The 22,420-nt window shown below is 31.4% G+C and overlaps 1 protein-coding gene across 1 annotated transcript; it reads right to left on the bottom strand.

Moving 5' to 3' along the window:
* Positions 1–586: 586 nt before the first annotated feature.
* LOC129971215 (procathepsin L-like) lies at positions 587–15,427 on the bottom strand. Its single transcript, XM_056084796.1, has 9 exons — positions 15,282–15,427; positions 12,209–12,310; positions 10,873–11,022; positions 8,631–8,777; positions 7,198–7,321; positions 5,382–5,482; positions 4,873–5,033; positions 2,558–2,668; positions 587–922 (listed from the first exon to the last, which is right to left on the bottom strand). Exons 2-9 carry the CDS (start codon positions 12,308–12,310, stop codon positions 823–825), a joined length of 996 nt encoding a protein of 331 aa, XP_055940771.1. The 5' UTR covers positions 15,282–15,427; the 3' UTR covers positions 587–822.
* Positions 15,428–22,420: the final 6,993 nt, after the last annotated feature.

Raw genomic sequence — 22,420 nt, 5'->3', positions numbered from 1 at the left:
AAAGTAATTAGATGCATTATTATTCAATTAATACAAGGACTTGTTCATTACTCCAAAAAAATACATACATACAATTGTATTAAGCTGAATTTCCCTGAAAAATGAATCTACATTTTATTACCATTCTGTAGGTCTTTTCAACAATTAAAATTAAAAAATAAATCCATAAAATGTCAAAATGATGCACCGTCTTGAACGGTGATTGAGAGGAGACATTTAATGTAAAGGGTTAAAATTTATATAATGTTTGCATCAAAATATCAAGGATAGCTTGAAACATTTGGAAAAGTGTTCTTATTTTCAGTATTTCAGGAAAATATTTCAGTATTTCAGGCAATGTTTCACTTTATTAAAAGTATCAATTCCGATTGAGGTATTTGAAACTGAAAAACAAAATGGCATCATTCATTAAACTCGAAAGTATTTTAGACATCTCAAAACACACGCGGACCTTGTCCCGTCTATGTTTGATTTAGAGAAACTTGAAACGTCGTAAAATGTAAATGAAACATGCAATATATTTATTCACTAAATCAATTATGCAATACTTTTTCTGCAAAAAAAGGAATGAAAAAACTCTACAATATAGTTTTCAAAATTTATTTAATATCAAACATTATTTTTACAAAAAATCATTCAAATCATTTTCAATTTACTTTGAAAAAGAGAGCAATAGCAGTTGTGCTATATCCAAGTGAGTTGTGTTATTTACAATATTTCATTGAGTAAAATATTTAAAAGCGTGCCTCATAAAGGAAGTATCCTAAAACGTCTATAAAATCATCTTTGAAGATAAACTAAGTCACCAGAGTAAAAAAGAAATCACACCAAAGGATAACTGGCTTGAGTAGCAATTCCGCATTGGTTGTTCTTGTTCCTGGACATCTTGATGTATCCGTTCTCACCCCAAGAAGTTCCCCAACTGCAAGAAAAGGAAATGTCAGTATTCATTGCGAGACGTATTAAGAGCGCAATGCTTTTGTCGTTTATGGCACTTGTCATTTCAAGCCGTTTTGTTTCAGTAGCGGCATTTAGGGCCAACAGGGCGTCTTGGCTACCATGTACACGGAGAGTCTTCGGCAGGCGGAATCGAACTCACAACCTCAGGAATGCGACTACAATCTCCTACTAACCACGTCATCCCGGCCTTGCAATGCTTTTTATGAACTTAATGTACTTTTGGAAGTACCAGCGATTCCCCAAACGTTCTAATCCAAATACAGCTATAAGCAAATACAGCTATAAGCAAATGCAGCTATAAGACAACTTTCAAAAAAAGGCCATACTCTCTAATGCCATTTTCTATTATAGAATATGGCCTTTTGCTTCTTGAAACACCTCAAAGCAAATTTCATGCAACGAACCCGCTCAAAAATTAGTCCATCTTGTTGGAGCAGCGACTCTCGGCTAATCCCAGCATTATTAATTAGAATTCATCGATAATTTGAATAATTCCTTTGCTCATTTGAATTTCCTGTTAATATAATACTAAAATATTATCTATGATTCTTAATTAAATAAGTGCGTCTATTAATACGTCTATTGACCTCAGTAATTTCAAATGAAAAGTATTTAAGGGCGTGCGTTCTTTCATGAGCTGCTCAGTGTATTTAATCAAAGCTACAATAAAAATTCTTTTTTTCTGTTGGGGGGGATGAACATGTAAGATAGAATTTCCACTGTTTCTTTTCAAATTTTGCCATTCTATTCTTGTTTTCGGAATGTTGTGTATTGTTTGTTTACAAAAATAAAAATAAAAACTATTTATTTAATGAATTTTTTATTAAAGTTACTAAATTTTTATTTATAATTTACTTTTATGTACTATATTTTTAAGTTGTCAAATATTAAAAATAAATTTTTAATGCCATTTTTTGATTCAAAATTATTCAGGTTTGCTGGCTCTTCTTAGAACTTGTCTGGTCAGCTGAGAATGGGCAACTTTCTTTCTATCGATGAATATATTTTTTTTTAAAAAATCAACCCTTTATATAAAAGCTGTTTTTTTTAAAGATATTTCGTTTTTTATTGTTTTTATGTCTTTGAGAATTCGATGCTCTTTACTTACTTTTTCATTCTGAGAATTTGTAAATGAACGGAAATGGAAGAAAAGCAATAAAATCAAGAAGTAAGACAAAAAGGAATCATTTAAAAAGAAAATAAAAATTTTATGTTTCGAGTATTAAAAAAATGGAAGAAGCAACTGCACTTTTCATGGTCATCATTTATTTACTGTAAAAATTTTTAAAAGAAATTATTATTTCAAAGAGACGTAATTCTTTTTCAAAATGGATTAAAGTAAATTTGAAAACAAAATTTGTAATTGATTCATTACTACATCTACAGTTTCGGAAAAATAGAATAATATTTATAATTTTATAAAAATTAAAGAAGAAGGAAAATTATCGGGGGAAATTAAACCCCGAATTATATTAATAATAATATCCATTAGTTTAAATTTACTAAATTTAATCAATCAAGGTTAAATATAAATTGGACATCACAAAATATGCACTTAACAATTTCTTTCAACTTAAAATTGTAGAAATATGCTTACCTGTTTTTAACGAGCCAGTAGTCAGCGCCATCTTCTGTACCATAACCAACAGCTAGCACACCGTGGTCCAGATTTTGGCTGTCACAGCTTGGTTCATCATATATTCCGCCCCTAAAGAAAAATTGTTTAATAAACTTTTTACTCCAGCGTATAAATTTTCATTGTAAAGCAACCTTTACGTTATCAATGTATTCGTATAGCAATAATGACATTAACATTTTCGTTGTCTTATTCTGCCCTATCAAATGAAGGGTGCTTTTTTCAAATAATATGTGTACTTCACAATGGAAAACGACACATTGAACATTTATAGTGAGATACTTTTAGATACTTTTTCTAAAGTAAAGCATTGTTAAGACTACTGCAGAACCATACGGTGCGAAATTTTAAAATGTGCTTCCCTTAAGCTCCGGTCTCCAGAGAAAAAAAGCTCGAGTTTTCGAATCCTTCTGGGCCGCAGGGTGTAAGGTCTCGGCTTCGGAACCGGAGGGTTTCAGGTTCGAGATCCGATTCCACCGAAGAATTGTCGTGTAAGCAGGTCTGGTGCACGTTAAACGTCCTCCCGCTGGTGTGGAGAGGGGGTTGCCAGCTCAGGTGTCCTCCTCGTCATCTGATCGAGGTTCAAAATGACGAGGTCCGTCCCAAAATAGCCCTAGTGTTGCTTTAAAATGGGGTGTTAATATAACTAAACTAAAACTTCGATTGTCTCTTTTCTGTTCGAAGTTAGCTTTTTAAAGTAACATCGCATTTCTGAAATAATTTATTTTTATGTTTTAAATAGAATTTTTTCCCTTGTAACAATGCTCATGACCTCGAATTCGGGAAAATTCAAACAGATCATTATCTGTAAAACTGCTTTTCGAGAAAAAGTTAATGTTAAAATTAAAAGGGAAAAAAATGCCGTAATAAAGGCCAGTTCGTAGAGGGGCCAAACAGCTGAAAGGGGGAAGGGGAGACATGAGGAGTTGAAATCTTTATCCCCGTATTATAACTGAAGATAGAAATATAATCGCGATAAAGAGAGAAATAACGAGTATATTGCCACCACGTGAAAATGAACAACTTTCGCAACGATAATCTTTTTATAGATGCGATATCATAGAATCTAAAGGCAGAGAAGTGAATTTCATCCCCCTCCCCAATTTCGATTGCTTCTTAACCTAAACTTGTTAGAAAGAATCTAAATTGTAAGTATTTTCTCAAAAGTTCACATCACTTTCAGTTTTCTCACTTTTTTTTCACTTTCACTCTTTCAGAATTAGAGGGGGGAAAAAAAAAAAAAAAAAAAAAAAAAAAAACGGAATCCTTTTTGGGGAAAAAAGAAATCTGCCACCTTCTGCTTTACTAGGAAATTTTTTTCAAATTAGGTTAAATGAAAATTGTTGTTCACAATTTATATCTGACAAGAAGAACTGTGCCCACTTTATGTTGAATGTTAGATTTTATTTATCGACTACTTACTGGTTTTATATTTACTACACCACTTTACCTTTTCTTATACACCAATGCATTCTTAATATAAGCTTTAGAGAGATAAGTAACAATTCAGAAATCTATTTAAGCAAACATCCGTCATTGGAGGAAAAATTAGATTCTAGAATGTTAAGATTTTGTCAGTTAGCTGCATAACTCGCATTTAGTCATGAATCTAATGAATACGAACTACACAACGGTCTTTAACATATAATATTTCTTAAATGCAAAATAAGGCAATTAAAAAATTTTAACAAAAAAAATTGAAAGTTTCTCAATTGAAATTTAATGTTTGCTGCTACGCAAATTGGCAGCCATTTTACGATATTATGAAGCATGGTTGACTAACGAAGAGCTAAATTGCAGATTACATAAATTATATTTCAGCTCTAGTCATTTAAAAATTGATAAATTTGGTGATAAGTACTTCTTCTTGTTGTATACAGCCGACCACCCCTCCACCACTGAAGGAAGCAGTATCGACAGGATTTGTTTTGCCCGACTTCTATCTTTAGCATTTTCCGTCCATAACACTGACTGATTCACCAAACTGACATCCTCTTCGAGGCAGTTGGTCCCTATCACGCCATCATAAAATGTCAGTCTATCAAAGGCCTCTAGGGGGACGATTGCAACTGATTTCGTTATACATTAACTTTTCTACAAATTATACAATATAGAACCACTTTGTACTCATTCTTTTCATCAAATTTTCTTTAATGGAAGCATCAGAATGAAAATGAATAGAATCACTGCTCCTTGAATAGCTACAGCTGGTGATTGTGGTGCGGACACACATTTTGGAATGAAAAATATACGGAAAAGACAATCAATTCACTTACGAATAAAGCTGGAAGCTGAACTGGCTGGCATCGATGGCGACAGAAACGGGGCCAACGGTGGCGACGGCCTGTTGGAGAGCCTTCTCGTCCCCAGTGGGAATATCCACGTAACCTTTGCAAGTGGCTCCCACGCTGCCTTTTTTGAAATGGCAGGTTCCGTCCTGCAGAAGAAGATTCACCATGTATTCTTGCTTAGACAATGTATTCAGAAATCAATTCTCAGTTCACTGATGTAATCAAAGATTTTTTTATCGCCGTCTTTAAGTGAATTTGAAGGGAAAATATATTTAAAGATACCATATTAATTTAATTTTAAATTGATTGCAGAGAAGTATGAAATAATAAAAATAAAATCATTTTTTATCGAATGACAGATGTGCAGTTTTAAAAATAGCTTTTACACGTTTACTTCTTTCCGCTTAGAGGTTATTTGACACAAATAATTTATTTTCTATTTTCAGGATGAATATGTCTGAAAGAAAAAAGTGAAAATGTTTCTAAAATCTTGCCTCAGCAGTGTAGGGATAGGACTGCTCGGTGTCGATGCCGCCGTTCTTCTTGATGTACTCGAAAGCCTGATCCATCAAACCACCTTCACATCCCATGTTTCCTAAAAGAATTTACGATTATTAGATTTTTTTTACGTTCTAAAATTAATAAAAAATATTGAAATGAAACATTCTTATTTTAAACAACCATACAACACTGAAACCTTGTTTCTTCTTTACTCAAAATAATTCTTTTATTTCAGTGAAACTTCATGCAACGATTTCAGAGCAAGTGTTTACTGTCGGTGAGAACAACCCGGTCATTGCAGATGCCGATTTTTTAACTAAAGGAAAATAGTCTAAATAGGTGAACTCCAAATTCTTTTCCTATTAAATACCGGTTTTTTGTATCTGTATAGCCTGGTTCCATGGCAACAATATTATTTAGTATCGTTTGTTGGCAAAATGATGTACATAAAATTTAATATGATAGTGTTTCAAGAAATCAACTGTTTATTCGAAGCTATGGCATAAATATAATCTCACATGACGCTCGAGTACTTGGGGTTCTCGGACCTAATGTCTTACAGTTTAAAAGATATTTCTAATGCTCTATTTTCTGGAGCAGAAAAATGAATGAATGTATTTATAAAACATAAATTTTAAAAAGTGTGAGACAGCATTAGTGGCAAGTTTTATTTTTTGAGAGTTCCTTTTTATTTTTTAGCGTTTTCTTGGATACCCTTACTGTCTAGTTATGTAACTAAGTCGGCCTATAGTATTTAAATACTTTGTTCAAATTTAAGCAATTTTTCAAGTGCTTAGAAATTATTATCACTGATGAGATTCGTAAAGGAAACTGATTTCTATTTCGATTATAGTTTATGGCTTGCAATTGATTTCACATTCTGAAAATTGCCTGATATGATGATCATTTCACATTCTGAAAGTAACAATTTCTAGCAGATTTTAACCCAAATCTTTCTGCGGGAGATCTGTCTGCTTGATCTGGTTCGACTGTATGCGAACAAGGTCGCAATAAATCACATATAAAATTTGGCACATGGTTATATATCGAAAATCCTAAGCCCCTAAACAATTTTGGACAAAAGACACGAAGCTGTTGATTGTTTTATTGGTCTGTTTTTCCGTGTATTATATAGATGTGATAATTTCAGAAACGTCGCCAATTAAATAAGGAGTTTTAGCACTTTTTTAACATCAAAATTATGGATTTTTGTCAAATTTCGAGCGTTATTGGTTCATATTTATTCTAAAGTTTGCATAACCAACCATGCTATGAAACAAACCAAAAGCTCATATAATATGAATATGTATTTGTGCGCTAAAAATCTATGGAATAAAGGACTGTGCAAATAATTAAGCGAATTCCATATATTTATCAGCATTTCATATAAGAATGCTTGAAGAACACCCAGGAGAAAAATACATTGCAGCCCTGATAGGTGTAGAATCCAAAGGCCTTTTCATCCAAAAGAATTCAAATATTGAACTGAAATGAATAATGAACGGAGAGAGTACTTATCATGCACTAAATGAAGAAGAAATCATTTCCCGTGAACCAACTAGCGGAAATGTCTTCCCTCGATTTTTCCATATACAGTATATTCCCGAGTATCCGGCCTAATGTGGCAGAAAGACAAGCCGGATAATAAAGAAGCCGGATAAACCGGAGTTTTGTGGTGTAGTGATCACATATTTTAAAAAAATTGAGTTTTTCTGAGTGAGGAAGGAGTCGCAGCTTTTTGAAGATTGCTATGTCTGCTTTTCCTTCACTTAAAATATGAAAATTTCAAAATGAACGTGTTATTTTTACCTTCAGGGCCGGAGCAGTCGACCAGGTTCTGCTCGCTGAGGGACACGAGCTTTCCAGTCTTCAGGGCGTGCTGTCCCTCCAGGGAGCCGGTGGTGGAGAAGGCCCAGCAGGATCCGCATTGTTGCTGTAGTGAGAAAGCTACAATATGTTAGCTGCACAGAGAGACGAATGGTGGATGAATGTGAAAATAAACCTTCGATAAAATGTGATGTTGGTGTTAAGGAAGGTTTGCAAGACACGTGATTATTTTTCTAAGCTTTGACGATACCATTTCTGTTATCACACGCATACGAAAAAATATACAGATTTGTTCTGAATATTGATAAGAATATAACGGTTTCTTTTTTTCTTATCTTTCTTTTTATATAGTTTATATTTTATTCTTTTAAATATTACGTTATTGCAATTTGTCAATATTTTTTATAAGAAGATATGAACACTTTTATTTTCCACAATATCTACATTTCTGCTAGGTAATTTTAATACCAATCTACCGTTTTGCAAACGGATATTTAATTTAGATGTAAAAGATATAAAAATGGTGCCGTTTCTTGAATTATTTTGTATTTTCGAGCTATTAAATTCTTTAAAAAGTGATGGATATATTGTTTAAATATATTTTTGAAATTGTGTGGGAATTTTTGAAAATAAGAAGTATCAGAATTAAAAATTAAATTTCAACACTGGAAACAACAACACTGGAAATTTCAGCATTTTATTACGCTTGAAAAAACTGCAATTAGTTCATGCATATTTTTCATCTTGTTCATAATACAAATATTTCTAGCATCGTCGGATAATTGATTGGTTTCCCGATAATCAAAATATTGCGCATTTCATTTAATAAGAGTATTCATTAGACATTATTATTATTGGAAACGAATCACATGTAGGAGATATCGAAAGGAAGTATGTGGTAGCTTTCATCATCTATATTCATCGTTCTACGATGAATGTAGAATGGACGATGAAGATGAAGTAGATGATTCTACGATGATTGTTTCATCATCTACATTAACATTCTACGATCATCATCTACATTTATAGTTCTACTATAAATGTAGATGATGAATGATGAAGATGATATAGATGATGATTCCCCATTCTACGATGAATGTCTCCTAATCTACATTCGCATTTCACGATCATCGTCTACATTCATCGTGTCCAGTCAATGGAATAGAATAACCTGTCAAGCATCACTTTTATGACAGGTGACGTCAGCATAATATTGCTGGAAAAGACGCCAAGAGAGGCATACAATCCATTTTTGGCTCAAATTTAGTCAATGTTTCTTCTGGCACATATGGTGAATTGTTTTCAAGAAAAAGTATTTCAGACACATTAAATGATTCTTGCTTCTGACTAACAAGTGATTAGACAAGAAATGAATCCCGAAGCATGCCTTTAAATGAATCAAAACTGCCTTTCACCTGATTCTTGATGGGAGTGACAATTCCCTTCTGCCTCCAGTCGACAGTATCTGGCAACACAACATTTGAAGGAGCGCTGAAGACATCGGCACTTCTTTCTAGAACAGCTCGGAATCCGTTCATCTGTCTTACAAACTCATCGTGTTCCTGGAAGAAATCAATAAGAAATACCTATCAAGAACAGACACTATCATTATAAGCATTGACGTCAAAAAATATTAACAACGTGGCCCTGTTAGAAAATTATCTATATTCTTGTTTAAGTCCTTCTTTATTCATGTGCCTTAAGATTTTTATAAATTTTTAATAGACAAAATTTTTTCCAAAATTGCTAATCTAAAAGTAATGGATGATGCTTTGATGTTACGGCGTAAACACGTTAACATTCTATTTTCATTTTTTTTTAAATTAAACTTCTAACTCTAGTTTTAAAATGTCAGTTCTTAGTGGACCCCTAATACCTAAGAAGTAACTTACAAAATTTCATGCTCCGAATTTCAACGGTTTATGCTACGCATTATTCATTCAACCAGGGCAAACCTTTATATATAAAGAGAGATTCATGGGGGAAAATTTTTTGTGAGTAATAAAAAAAAAAAGAAAAAAAAATCCTTATAAAATGATAAAATCTAAATTCAGAAGAATAATAGATTTTAAAAACTTTCTTTTATTTCTTTAAAAAATTTAAGTATTGAAACTAGCAGTTTTTTCCCTTTGGTGAAAACTGAAATTTAGCGAAATTGTTTCCATTAATAATAATTTTAAAATAGATGAAGACTTAAAACATGCAGCATGAAAGAAATCGCGATAATTGAAAATTTACGGCTTTAGGTTAAAATCTCATCCTACTAGATTTTACGCGATCGACTAAGATAAATACATACCGCAATTGATTATAATTTAGTATAGTACATTAAAATATCTCTAATAAGTCGTTCAAGGGATTGCTCCAAAACAACATATTAAAGAGAATGATGATCGAATGTGTAACAGGGTTGCCACTCAAAACTGGAAAAAAAATTCCTTGTGTTTTTCCTGTACGTATATTCAAGATACGAGAAAATGTGCGAATAGCACTCATGTGCTAGTTACAATGGAATATGATATTAAGGAGTGGAAAAGGCAAGGAAAAAGAAGCAACAATTTAACATTATTCGAAATAATAGCATGTTAAAAGAAGGCTTATATTTACATACAAAAAAAATTCTCTTTATTTATTATCAGGAATTTAGAAAGAAAAAATTTATATATTAAGGAGGGGGGGGGGGATATATTACCTCTCATGCTCTTTAACTGTAAGTCATACAAAATAAAGAATTCGTGCGAAATAAAACATAAAAATTTTTTGTTACGATAGAAATCATTTAATGATTACTTAACAACAACAACAACAAAACAAAAAACATTGCAAAGCAAGATTTTTTATTTATTTATTCCTTTTTGCCAATTCATATATTTGGGCATCAATTTCTACAACTTCTGCAGATTTTTCAACGAACAATTTCATAGAGCTAATCCTTAGCAAATAAATTAAGGTATAATTCAATGATATTACGGAAAAGCTTTTTTCTATTTATTTTAAGGAGCTGTTCAAAATTCTTTTATATAATGATAGCTTCTGAAGTTATGGTGGAAAAAATTACTTCGGAAAGAGAAAAAACGTAAGTTCTCTTACATCCCTTTAAAGAGGCGTAGAAATTTCTAAACAGTGCAATGAATTTACTGTGCTAAGAAGCACCTTCGTTTAAATCCGTCAATGAGTGTAGAATTGCATAAATTTCAGAAAACGGACAATCTCGATGATGTAAATGGTGAAAGCAAATTTTCAAAGGGCCACTTTTAGATTATCTAAAAAAAATAATAAATGGACATGGAATAGGAATCAATATTTGATTTAACAGCTTTCATTAATGATAGCACTGCATAATTATATATATTATCTGTGTAATTGGTAACAATATTTTGTTTTTAAATGCGCGTACAACAAAAAGAAGAATTTTAAATAAATAAATCAAGCAAACTATTGTTCCCTACTCGGCGTGTTTCTTAAATAGAAAAAAAAATGCTTTCAGGACTTATGTATTCAAATAGTAATTAGGGAGAATTAATTATATATCAAAAAGGCTGCTGCAAACAGTTTCTGCTAATATCTTTGAAGATAACATCAAAGATTACACACACACACATCAACGCAATAAAAATTCGGAAAATTTAGTCATTTTTTCGAAAGTAAAATAAATACCAGATCAGCAAACTGGTTGAGTCCTTTTCTGTATTTGTGAACTCCAAGATCATATTCTAAGTTGTGTCGGACGATTTCCTTAACACTCTCTTCAAAAACTAATCGTCTTTTCACTTCTTCATCTCCTTTGTAAGTTTTACCGAATGTCCTCTGAAAAGAAAAATCATTTTTTTAAAATTTGCTAAACGAACTAAATAAAAGTAATTAGTGTATATTGTAAGTATGAATAATAAATATTTCAAAGTAAAAACATTCAGTTTGCAACACGAAGGTAAAAGTCTAATTAGTGTATATTATAAGTATGAATATTCCACTTATAAGTAAAACTTAAAAATAATTCTCTTAGAGTTTCTTTGCTTAAATGATATGAAAACCGCGATGCCAAAGAAAGTAGGACATCAGACACCTTATCATTTCCTTTGTCAGGAGAGTTCTCCCTAATCTTATGTCCTTGTCAAAATGTCGTTTCTAAAGCGCAGCCAAAGACAGTTCGTACGAAGCATGCAACCATATGCAATCGACTAAATAGCTTATTCTTTGCAATAGAACATTAAAATAATTTTCTTATGATTATTGATACATCGAGCTGAAGAAAAGTAAATTTATACAGAGTGTATTATTAAAAAGTGAAAAATTTCAGAATAAAAGAAAGAAAGAAAATAATAAAGATTTCAAAGTAAAAACATTCAGTTTGCAACACGAAGGTAAAAGTCTAAAATATTTCATCTTTCTAAGAAATAAACGATTGCTGAAATCGCAAAAACAGCTAAAGATACCAGCATAATGCAATTCTTCCAAAACTTTTCAACTTAATACATAATTCGGAAGCAGTGCGTGAGAGTCATAAGCTTAAAAGTTTCGGTGCGGACCCATTTTATATAGAAAACAATAAAAGTATACTCACATGAAGGTTTACTCCTTTGTACGTGAAAAGTAATTCGATGCATAATTATTCACTTAATACATGGACTTGTTTATTACACAAAAAATAAATATATACAATTGTTTTAAGTTGAGTTTCCCTGAAAAATGAATCTACATCTTTTTACATTTTGTAGGTGTTTTTAGCAATTAAAATTAAAAATTTAGTAAATAAAATGTCAAAATGATGCCTCATCTCGAATGGTGCTTTTGAGAAGACATTCCAGTGCAAAGGGTTTATAATTTAATTCTCAGTGTCAGTAAAAATTATACTTTTCCTATCAACAATAATGAATTAATTATTTTTTAATATGGGTAGGTTGAGATTCACAATAAGACAATAAATGCGTAAGAAATAAAAATTTAGTGCAACTTTATATATTTTAAGAAGCAGGTTGAATTGGTTTCATCGCACCTTGAAATTTTCCCAGTGAACTTCAAGATCAGGATCAAAAGGAACGGCTGCATAAACAGCTTGCAAAATAAGGAGCACCAATACGGCGACACGAAGAGACATCTGGAAAAAAAGTTTTAAAAATTAATAAAAAATGGTTCTTAAAAGAACTTTTAGTAACTGAAAAATAGATGTGATTTCGATTATTTTCTTCTTCATAATCGAATATTATATATATATATATATATATATATATATAATTTTGCAGAATCTTAATATCAGTTCATTGTGGTAACATCATATGCATGGAATAAAAAGATTCGTGACTATACGAATCGTTCATTAAATTACATTTCATATTGTCAGCACCTTGGTAAGCGAAGGAAAAATTAGAGCTAAAATTTTGTCTTTACGAACATGAAACAAATTAAGCAAAATTGTAATAAGCAATAAATAATGTCATTACGCTGAAAGGTTTAGCTTGTTTCCCGAAATAATCGCTTCACTGCAATGAGTTAAACACATTTTCGTATTACTTCATAGTTTTGGTTTAGGAGGTTTTATTTGCAGTTTATGCAGATATTTTTAATAACTCTTAGAAATTTTGCTTTTACAAACATGAAGCAAATTAAACAAAAGTTTGCGAAAATAAATAATGTCATTACGCTGAATGGTTTAGCTTATTTCTCAAAACAATCGCCTCACTGCAATAAATTAAACACATTTTCATATTACTTCACAATTAATCTTTTGCTTTATGAAGTTTTATTTGCACTTCTTTTTTTAACTCTTAGAAATTTCAAAAGGGTGACAAAATCTCAATCGTTTTTAACTTCACTTCTATTTATTTTTCATTTCATTCGTTCAAATTTTCACTCTGCACTTCTTATCAACTTTTTCCTTCTTACAATATAGCAACGTAAGCAATGACTTCAGAAGTGTACGCATGAGGCCAACTATTGCGCGCAATAGAAAGTCATACTTCAAGGGGATCACGTGACTGTAATGGGACAATGGTCAATAGTTGTCCCAATTAGACAACCATCTGCCATTGTCCCATTCGGGTAACGTGATGTTCCTGAGGTAGGTGTGACTTTTTATTGCACGCAATAGTTGCCCACGTGTGAACACTGTTTTATTGTCAAACAATATTATCTTAAGTACTTTATTTTTGCGGATAGTGCAGTTTGATATGAAACGAAGATATGATACTCTTCTCATTTTCCCATTATATACATTTAAAAAGATCCAACTTTAAATATTGAAATGCAACTATCAATAAAAAAAATATTAAAGCTCCTAAAATAAAATATTCCTTTTATCAACCTTTTTTTAGAACTTGTGAAAAGCCAATAAGATAAATAATAAAAATGAAAAACTGATTATGCTATTTAAATATTCTTTTCGATCTGTAGATAATGAGTGATAATAAAATTATTAATGGGGTATTAATATGGGACATTCCATTTAAAAAAATATTTTCATTAAATATAAATGCGCTCTTTGAACAAATCAAACTAAATGAAATAAAATAATACTTGAATAAATGAAATTAAATAACACTTGATGAAATAATGGGAATAACAAAAATTCATGCTGTTAGTTTTAAATATAAAGCATAAAGACTTATCTCTCTTAAATTTTTTAAACAATTTTTTTTAAATATTGCTTGGATTTTTTTATATTAAATATATTTATTACTCAACAACAGTGAACTTGAGGAAAATAATTTTTAGTAGGATTTTTTATTAACCAGGAGACAGAGAATTCATTAATATTTCTATTTTATTTCTGATTAATATAACGATCTTCTGAACTGCAAACCAACGTGTTTATTTGAATGACCGGAACTTTCAGTACCTTTTTGTATCTTACGAAACGCACTTCACTATTATTACTGTTTTTCATGCTCATGTAAAAATTATGTTATGAGCATTTCTTTTACTTTTTATTACACGAAAAGTATTGTAACTGTCAAGATATTCGAACTCAAAATGTTGACAATCGTCACATTTAAGACTCTTTGTGAGTTTGTAGAACACACTTCTGGTATTACGTCTGACTATCTATGGATAAATAACTCAAAAACGCTGTGAGCTAAACAGATGAAATTTGGTATATTGACATAAAATCAAATTTGTAGATTTTTGTCATATTTGAACGAAATCCATTCAGGTGAAATGTATCTGTCAGATTTCTCGAGTGAGATAAAAATGTAATATACAAATTTATCAAAGGTTTGACCGGTTGTCGGTTTGAAATTTCGGTTATATCTATGAACGCTATAGCTCATAAATGCAAAGATTTAAAACAACGAAATTTGGTATTATGTCATCAATACAACTGCAATCCCGTCTCAATTTTATATATATAAGCCGCCACTCATTAGAGAATGAAAATGCTGTAGGATTGAAAATGTGCGACTTTTAAACCAGTGTTGGATGTTCGATAAATTCAAAAAGACATTGGGCTTCGAAAAAAAATGTAAACATCGAATGGAAATGATGAAAAATATGGTATTTTTATTTTCGTTTATTTGTATATATGTATATATCCATATTTCTTTCAAAAATTCTAATTTTCGTGTTTCTGTCAATGTCTCGTCTTTTAAGTTTTTGTTTTTGCATTCAAATTTATGGGGGAAATTATTTTTTTCACACTATTTATTAACTGAATTTTAATTTAATTACTATATGGACGTACAAATCTATATAAACAGATTCTATATAAAAAAAGACAATTATAATTTCAAAAACCATATTTGTATGTATGGTGTTCTTTTCGTTTACTAACAAACGTTTAAATGGGGCCATATAAATTTTAACTTTAAGCAAAACTTTTAATATTTCTGCTTTCACTGCAATTAGCAAGACTGTTTCTTTTACAACAAATTTTCAAAATAAAACATGTTCTTTTAAAAGACTATTTGAAGTACATCCATTTCATATATAAAAAAAACACCAATAATAATTATTCTCAATAAAAAAATTTAATTTTTTTAAAAACACTACCTGTACATTGAACTCACATTATTTGCATATTATTTAAAATATAAACTCAGCTGTTGAAAAGCAGAAAAGAGAAATTCTATTACCTTTAGGGAAAATTCTATGTCAAGCCACAGAATAAGTTTTCCGATTCTTCTACACTACCTCGAATAAGTGGCGTTGATGATGCGTTTACTTTTATATGGCTTCAATCTATGCACAAAAGATCTAATTTACTCGTGATTTTTTTGCATGAAACAGCTGACTGTTATCTCAGCTCCTAATTGATACCGAAACAAAGGATTATCACCCTTCCGATATCAAGCGACAATTTGTGATCAAAATATTGATGATAAACTGCTCTTTTTTGAGCATCGTTCGAAAAATAAAACGCAAAACATAATAGCTTGATGCTATTCAACTTTTATCTTTTGATTTGAACGCAAAACATTTATTTTCAGTTATGATAACAGCAGAAGTTAATATACAGATTGGAAGGAGTGACTTTGGATTTGAAAAAATAAATGTAATAACAACAAAAGAAACTATTTTAAATATTTACAATCAAGTTGAAACTGTCATAAATTATGCTTCCACAATTATAGCTAAAATCCTTTTAACCCCTGGACTTGCGAATTCATTTAACATTCTAATTAGATGACACATCCTATCTGGACCATTTATTATTTTTTAAATTCCTATAAGGGCATTTGAGATATTGAAGCGATTTTTTAAGTGATTCATTTTAATTCGTAACTGGAGACAAGAGTCAGAATGACTTTGCTTGCTCATTAACTCTAATTATCATTTTTTTGGGGGGGGGGGTCCTTAAATACAGTCATCCTCAGTACCTTCAAGTTGTTCTTTTAACAGTATGTTGGCAAAAGTCTAAGTATGAACACGTGCGTATAACTGAGATATTCATTTTTCAAAGTTTGTGTTGTTATTTATAGAGTCATTGATTTTATGTCACTGAAACTGAGATTGAAAAAAAGGAATTTCGCATTGCAATTCGCTTCCTTTGTCTGAAATAACATGTTGTTGTTTAAAAAGAAATGAATAATACTCAATCGGGACCTTCCACGGAAAAAAGTCGTCCATGTGATCCAGATTTTAGTAAAATTGTAACGCAGTGATTTGAAGAATGCGAAATGTCGGAAGATGATTCTGATTATAGCGATGCAGAAATGATTATAAGTAGGGATTGCAATACCGGTATACGGTATTTTGAGCCATTTGTACAATTTTGTAATACCGGTATTTGCAAGTTTAAATACCGGTTTTTCGGTATTTACTAGAAATTTTTATAATTGTTCTCCACTATATGTTCAAGAATCGCCAACATAGCAAAATAGTATACGTTTTTCTTTTTATGTCACCCTAATGGGCGCAATTAATTAGCTAATTAATGCCTTAATTAATTGCTTAAATCTAAATTTGCTAAACATGGATTATCCCTGAAAGAAGATATTGTATCCATAACGACCGATGGAGCAACAGTTATGGAAAAAAGTTGGAAAGTTGATTGTTACAAATCAGCAATGGTGCTATGCTCATGGAATTCAATTAGAAGTAATAGATGTATTATACCAAAAAAATAAAGAACAGAAGAATCCAAATACTGTGGATATAGAAACTTCGGATTTCAGCTATGAAGAGAGTAAGAGTGAGAGTGGCATTGACAATGAAGATAATGACAATGTAATTGTTGAAGAAAATATATTGCTAATGAGGATAAAATATTAACCCATCAAGAATTGCTTCCTATAATTTATAAAATTCGAAAAATTGTTAAGATATTTAAACGTTCCGCTATAAAAAATGACATATTACTAAAATATATGCTAACTGAAAATAAAACAGAATATATGTTAATATTAGATTCTAAAACACGTTGGAATGTTTACTCCTAATAATGGAACGATTTTTGAAACTGAGAAATCCAATCCAAAAAGCAATAATCGACTTAAATCTGTAAATTAATTTTTCAGATAGTGAATTCGACTTCATATCCAGAACTGCATCAGCTCTACTTCCAATAAAACTGACTATTGAGGTATTATGTCGGAGAGATTCTAATTTATTAACAGCTAATGCAAGAATAAATTTCATGTTGCAGTCACTGAAAGAACAGCACACATCACAATCTGAAGAATTATATATTTCATTGAAAAATCGCACAGAATAAAAGCATGCCGAAATAGTCAATGTCTTATGGTATTTACATAATTATAATGATTTTAAAAATGAAAATGAAAAAGAAGAAAAGAAAATAACCAATTTAAATCTGATTAAGTTTATAGTAAATTTTCTTAAAATTGTTTACCCATAAACCTATCTAAATTCAGAAGAAATCGGTTCAGTTATCGAAGCTTATGATGACCCTAATGTTGATAGTGAAAAGGAATTGTCTCTTGAACAAAAATTATAATTAGCGATATATTAAAAAAATTCAAATAACCGAAATGCAATACAGAAATCCGCTATATCCAAAACCATCGCACGAGAAATCGATTTATTTGAAGATGAGGGATTTAGAGGTAAATACTTGGAAAAAGTATATCGCGCATTGCTGACAGCACCACCAACTCGCGTAGATGCCGAAAGAGCGTTTTCGACAGCTGGTCATTTTTGGTAAAAAATTACTTTTCAGACTTAATGACAGTACAATTGATACATCATGTTTTTTAAGATGACATTTCAAAAATTCGTAATAGTACTACAGACTGAATGGAGATATTTATACTTTTTTGTGATTTAAATAAATCTGATGTTTCTTTACTTTTTTGTGATTCTTTATATACTGTTATAATTTATAAGTTACAACTTACTTTTTGTGATATTTACACTCTCTAATAAAACTGGCTAAGGAAGCAAAGAAACACCTGTTTTCTTTCTTTTTCTAAAATTTCTAATACCGGTACCCCGGTATTAAGATCTAAAAAATACCGAATACCGGTATTGAAATTTTGGTCCGGTATTGCAATCCCTAATTATAAGCTATCATGAAGAAAAAATGAACAAGAAAGTGAAGAAAATTCGGTCAGAAGAAGAGGAAGACGACCCCGAATTATTTCTATGAGTTAGGAAAAAATGGATTGAAATGGTCCAAGAAGCTGTTAGCGAGTTCATTCCCGGGCACCTCAGCACTACATTGTTTTGAACCTGCCCAGAATTCGTCCTAATTTTCAAAGGCTATATCTGACGGAAAATAAATCCTGTGCCTACATTTTCTCCACCAACTTGTTGCTTATGGTTGTAAAATATACAAATCTTAAATTTACTGCAATTAGGCAAAAATAATTTGAGCAAGAGAGGTCAGATTTGCGTGATTTGGATATAGTAGAATTGCGCGGCTTGATGGGTCTACTAATTTTGCATTGCTGCTTTTAAATTTGAATAATGCAAAAAGAATAAAGAAATAATCTTAATATAATATTTTAAAATACTGAATTATTTATTTTTGCTTAATAAATTCTAACAGTTATTAACAATAGTGTAATTCGGTAATATCTAAACGAAGTAAATATTCATTAAAAGATTGTTTAGGTTTCTCTTATAACATCTTTCCAACATTTGATATTATGACATTTAATACTTTTCAGTATTAATTTTTTTAATACTTTTGGTAGCTACACAATTTTCAGAATGTTTTGTGTTTCCAAAATAAATTCAAATGCTGTTTACAAAAGATAAAAAACAAAAATAACAATGGAGTCATTTTGACTCCATGTTTCTTTCCACCAAAGGAAATTCATGTCTCCAATTACTGGTTAAAACTACTTAATATTTTCATTTAACTGCAGAGTACCCAATATATTCCAATCACTATTTTTAGTTTTTCCAAAGAAATTTAGCTCTAAATATTTTTGATGGCCTCTCTTTTGTAACATCTCTCAGCTTCTCATATTTGAATTGAAAATTAATTTCGTCTCCCAAATAATTTATTTGTTTTTAATTCTTCTTTAAGTTTTCTGTAAGATACACGCACTGCTTGCACTCATGAATTTGGATTTTTCGTCTTTAAAAAGATTTCTGCAATCCTCTGGTTTACCGTTATCATTTGACAATGATGTATGGATTCTTTACTTTCAAGTGTTGCTTCAAGTGCGTAGCAAAGAGAACACATTTTTCAAAATTCAACTGTGCAAAAATGGCGGAAGTTACGATCTTCTAGCCTCCCGAAAATTCTAACCTGATGCATGAAAATTCTGGTAATAGGATTTGAGGAAAGCGAATATTAGATTTACGACTCTCATTCAAATTAACACTTGCATTTTTAATAACATTAAAACATTAATACATCATAAGTCGGGTTTTTTCGATGATATTGTGGTGAAAAGCTTATAAGCCAGTTAACAGCTACGCTACACGAGCAATTGCTTTTGTATTGTGGTCACGTTCCTGGGCTGCGAACCACAAGATCCTAGGTTCCATCCTCGCTCATAACAATTCACCATATTGGTGAACGGTCAATGACCCTTCAACCTTCGTACAGCCGTTGTGGCGCCATCTACCCACAGCAAAACCAAAGTCATCAGACTCACTTGACGGAGCAACACACACACACAAAAAGGCTGCAGCAACTCAAAGTCGTCAGACTCACTTGACACAGAGCACACGTTCGCTGTAAAGCTTGGTGCTTCTCAAATGCTCAGATGGGTACAGGCGCATTAGAATCAACAGCAAGTACATCACCACCCAACAGCCATATCGTTCGTCTCACCTCCGATTCACTGGTGAAAAGCCTATAAAACCGTTAACAGCTACGCTATACGAGGAATTGCTTTTGTATCGTGGTCATGATACTGGGCTGCGAAGCACAAGATACCAGGTTCTATCCTCGCTCATCCCAATCCTGTACAACATCATTTATTTCTTCGTTATCTAGCTGAATAATTTCGAAATTTTCGGGAGTTCCAATTTCACGATATCCCACCGTTATTTTATCCAGTTTGACCTGAAGTTTCTCAATTTTTTTTCAGGCTGTATTTCTGTTTCATTTACATCGGTATCCTTTGACTCTTTCTCCTCCGAGAAAATATATCTATCCCGATCAAAGTTTCTTTTGTCGACCTTTTCACGGGATTCAATTTTTCTTCATTATAACGAAGAAAAATTGTATCCTGTGAAACGCAGCTACGGCTGTGGTGCACTTACGCTTAATTTTACTTTCGGATTTTTCATCCATTTCTCCTCCGATTTCCAGGACCAATGCGTCGTCGTATTAAGTGGATAATATATATGGGATGAAAATTAAATCTACAACTTCAACCTTTTTATTTGTCTTTTCTTGCGCTAGCTTGTATCTGGGTGCATGTCTCGAATGACTCTTTTTTTTTTTACAAACTTTCTACAGATGGCGCTGCAGTACGCTTTTTCTATATTTGATGTAACAGAGACAATTTGCTTTTGTACAGAGATAATTTGCAGGATATTTTCTCGAGTCTAGCATTCCTTAAATTTCAACGACATAATCCATATTTCTCGATGATAAAAGTAGCAAGGATTTAAATGAATAGAAATATTGTGTAGATTAATTTAATATGGCGTGATATAGTACCAAAAGTTGATAGTTTTTTTTTTTCATTATAAGTAAAAGAACTTTAATAAAAAAATTGTAAATAAATATTTGGGAGGCAATTTTCAAATTCATAGCCAGCATCCTCCAAAGCATAAAAGTTAAAAAAAAATAATAAGTTATCCAGAATTTTTTTAACAGTCTACACAGTTTTTGAGCTATCATCTAATCACGATGTTTTATTTGAAAAATTCGGATTATATTCGTTTAAAAGGCAGTTAGGGCGACATCACATCTAGATGTACCAAAAGAATGCATGTTTTGCTTTCTTATGACTTATGATCGAAATAAGATGAAATTAATATAGTATAAATAAATTGATGTTCTGTTTAAAAGTTCAGACTAAGTTTTATTTAGTATGCATTTGTTAAAGTTAATGAGATTAATCGATTGTTATTAATGATAACCGGAGATGATGATGATGTCGTTTCCGCGGTACCACGGAAAGAAGGTGCCGTAGCTTCTGAGGGTAAAGACCCCTGAGAACCCGAGGGCAGAAGTCTGACTTCTAGCTCATATGAAGGTGAAAGTCACACATTCGTTTGCACAACCCCTTTTTTACAGGGGGGGAACATTCATACACCTCACAGATAGAACACAGATGAAGAACAACCATGCCCGAACCGGGATTCAAACCCGGGACGCCCACATCACGGGGAAGATGCGCTACCCCTATGCAAGGACGCCGGCAATGATGACTGTTAAAAGTGATTAATAGATTTGTCTCACTGATTGGCTGTTATTAAATGTTGGCTATTGTTAAAATTAACCGTGTTTACTAATAATGATAACAGCTGTTAGGATTACTAAAAACAGATGAATCACATTACCAAAATCCGTATATACATCATCAATTTTATTCTATGAAGCTATTTTGATATTTTACATGGATTTTTTCGGTTGTATATGGAAATTTTATTTCATTTCAAAGAGGAAAAATCATTAGCATCTGAATTCTGTCTATTTTAAATACATGTATAAAAATGAAACGATTATTGTAAATGTTTGAAAGGACATAATTCAATGAAAACTATAAGAACGCTGTTTTGCTTGTATTGTGATGCAAGTTTTGATTGGAGTCATTTTAATATTATGAATCTTAGATATGAAACTATTATTTAAGAAAATTAATTAAGAAAGCTCTTTTAAACGCGAATCAATTGATCCTTCCATATAATTAATTTTTTTAACATAAGAATTTAAACGTCTCATACATTTAATTTAATCTAAAATATACAGGTATTCAGTTTGAAACAAAATTTTGAATAAATTTTCAAAATGCATGATTTTTTTAAATTTTAGTTCTGTAAGAGTTAGTCAGTGTTAGTTTAGTTTGTTAGTTAGTGTTAGTTTAAATAGCTGTCATCAACGTTTCTTTGAGTTCTAACTCATAAAACAAGAATCTGATCTAATTTCCCATTCTATATTTTAATACATGAATTCAATTTGCCTTTTGCTGTATTTGCATACCGTGCTATTAAAAGTTTTCACTGACATCTTAATAGGAGTTCCTGACCTTCTCAGAATACCGCACATGATCTTTAGAGTAATAACTGCTCACTTTGATAGAAAACCTGTATATCTTTGCGACTAGCTAAAGAGCCCTGAAAACAATTGTTATAAATATGAGTGTTTAATTCAGATTCTAATATATCAGAAAGTATT

This window comes from Argiope bruennichi, chromosome 6 (genome assembly GCF_947563725.1).
Source record: "Argiope bruennichi chromosome 6, qqArgBrue1.1, whole genome shotgun sequence".
NCBI lineage: Eukaryota > Metazoa > Arthropoda > Arachnida > Araneae > Araneidae > Argiope > Argiope bruennichi.
This window is presented reverse-complemented; position numbering and strand designations above follow the sequence as displayed.

Excerpts from the sequence above, each read along its gene's own strand:
- LOC129971215 (XM_056084796.1), bottom strand. The coding sequence starts at position 12,310 with ATGTCTCTTCGTGTCGCCGTATTGGTGCTCCTTATTTTGCAAGCTGTT. Across the intron at positions 5,483-7,197 it reads CGACTGCTCCGGCCCTGAAG|GAAACATGGGATGTGAAGGT; the intron begins GTAAAAATAACA and ends AAATTCTTTTAG. Across the intron at positions 2,669-4,872 it reads TTCAGCTTCCAGCTTTATTC|GGGCGGAATATATGATGAAC; the intron begins GTAAGTGAATTG and ends ATTTTTCTTTAG.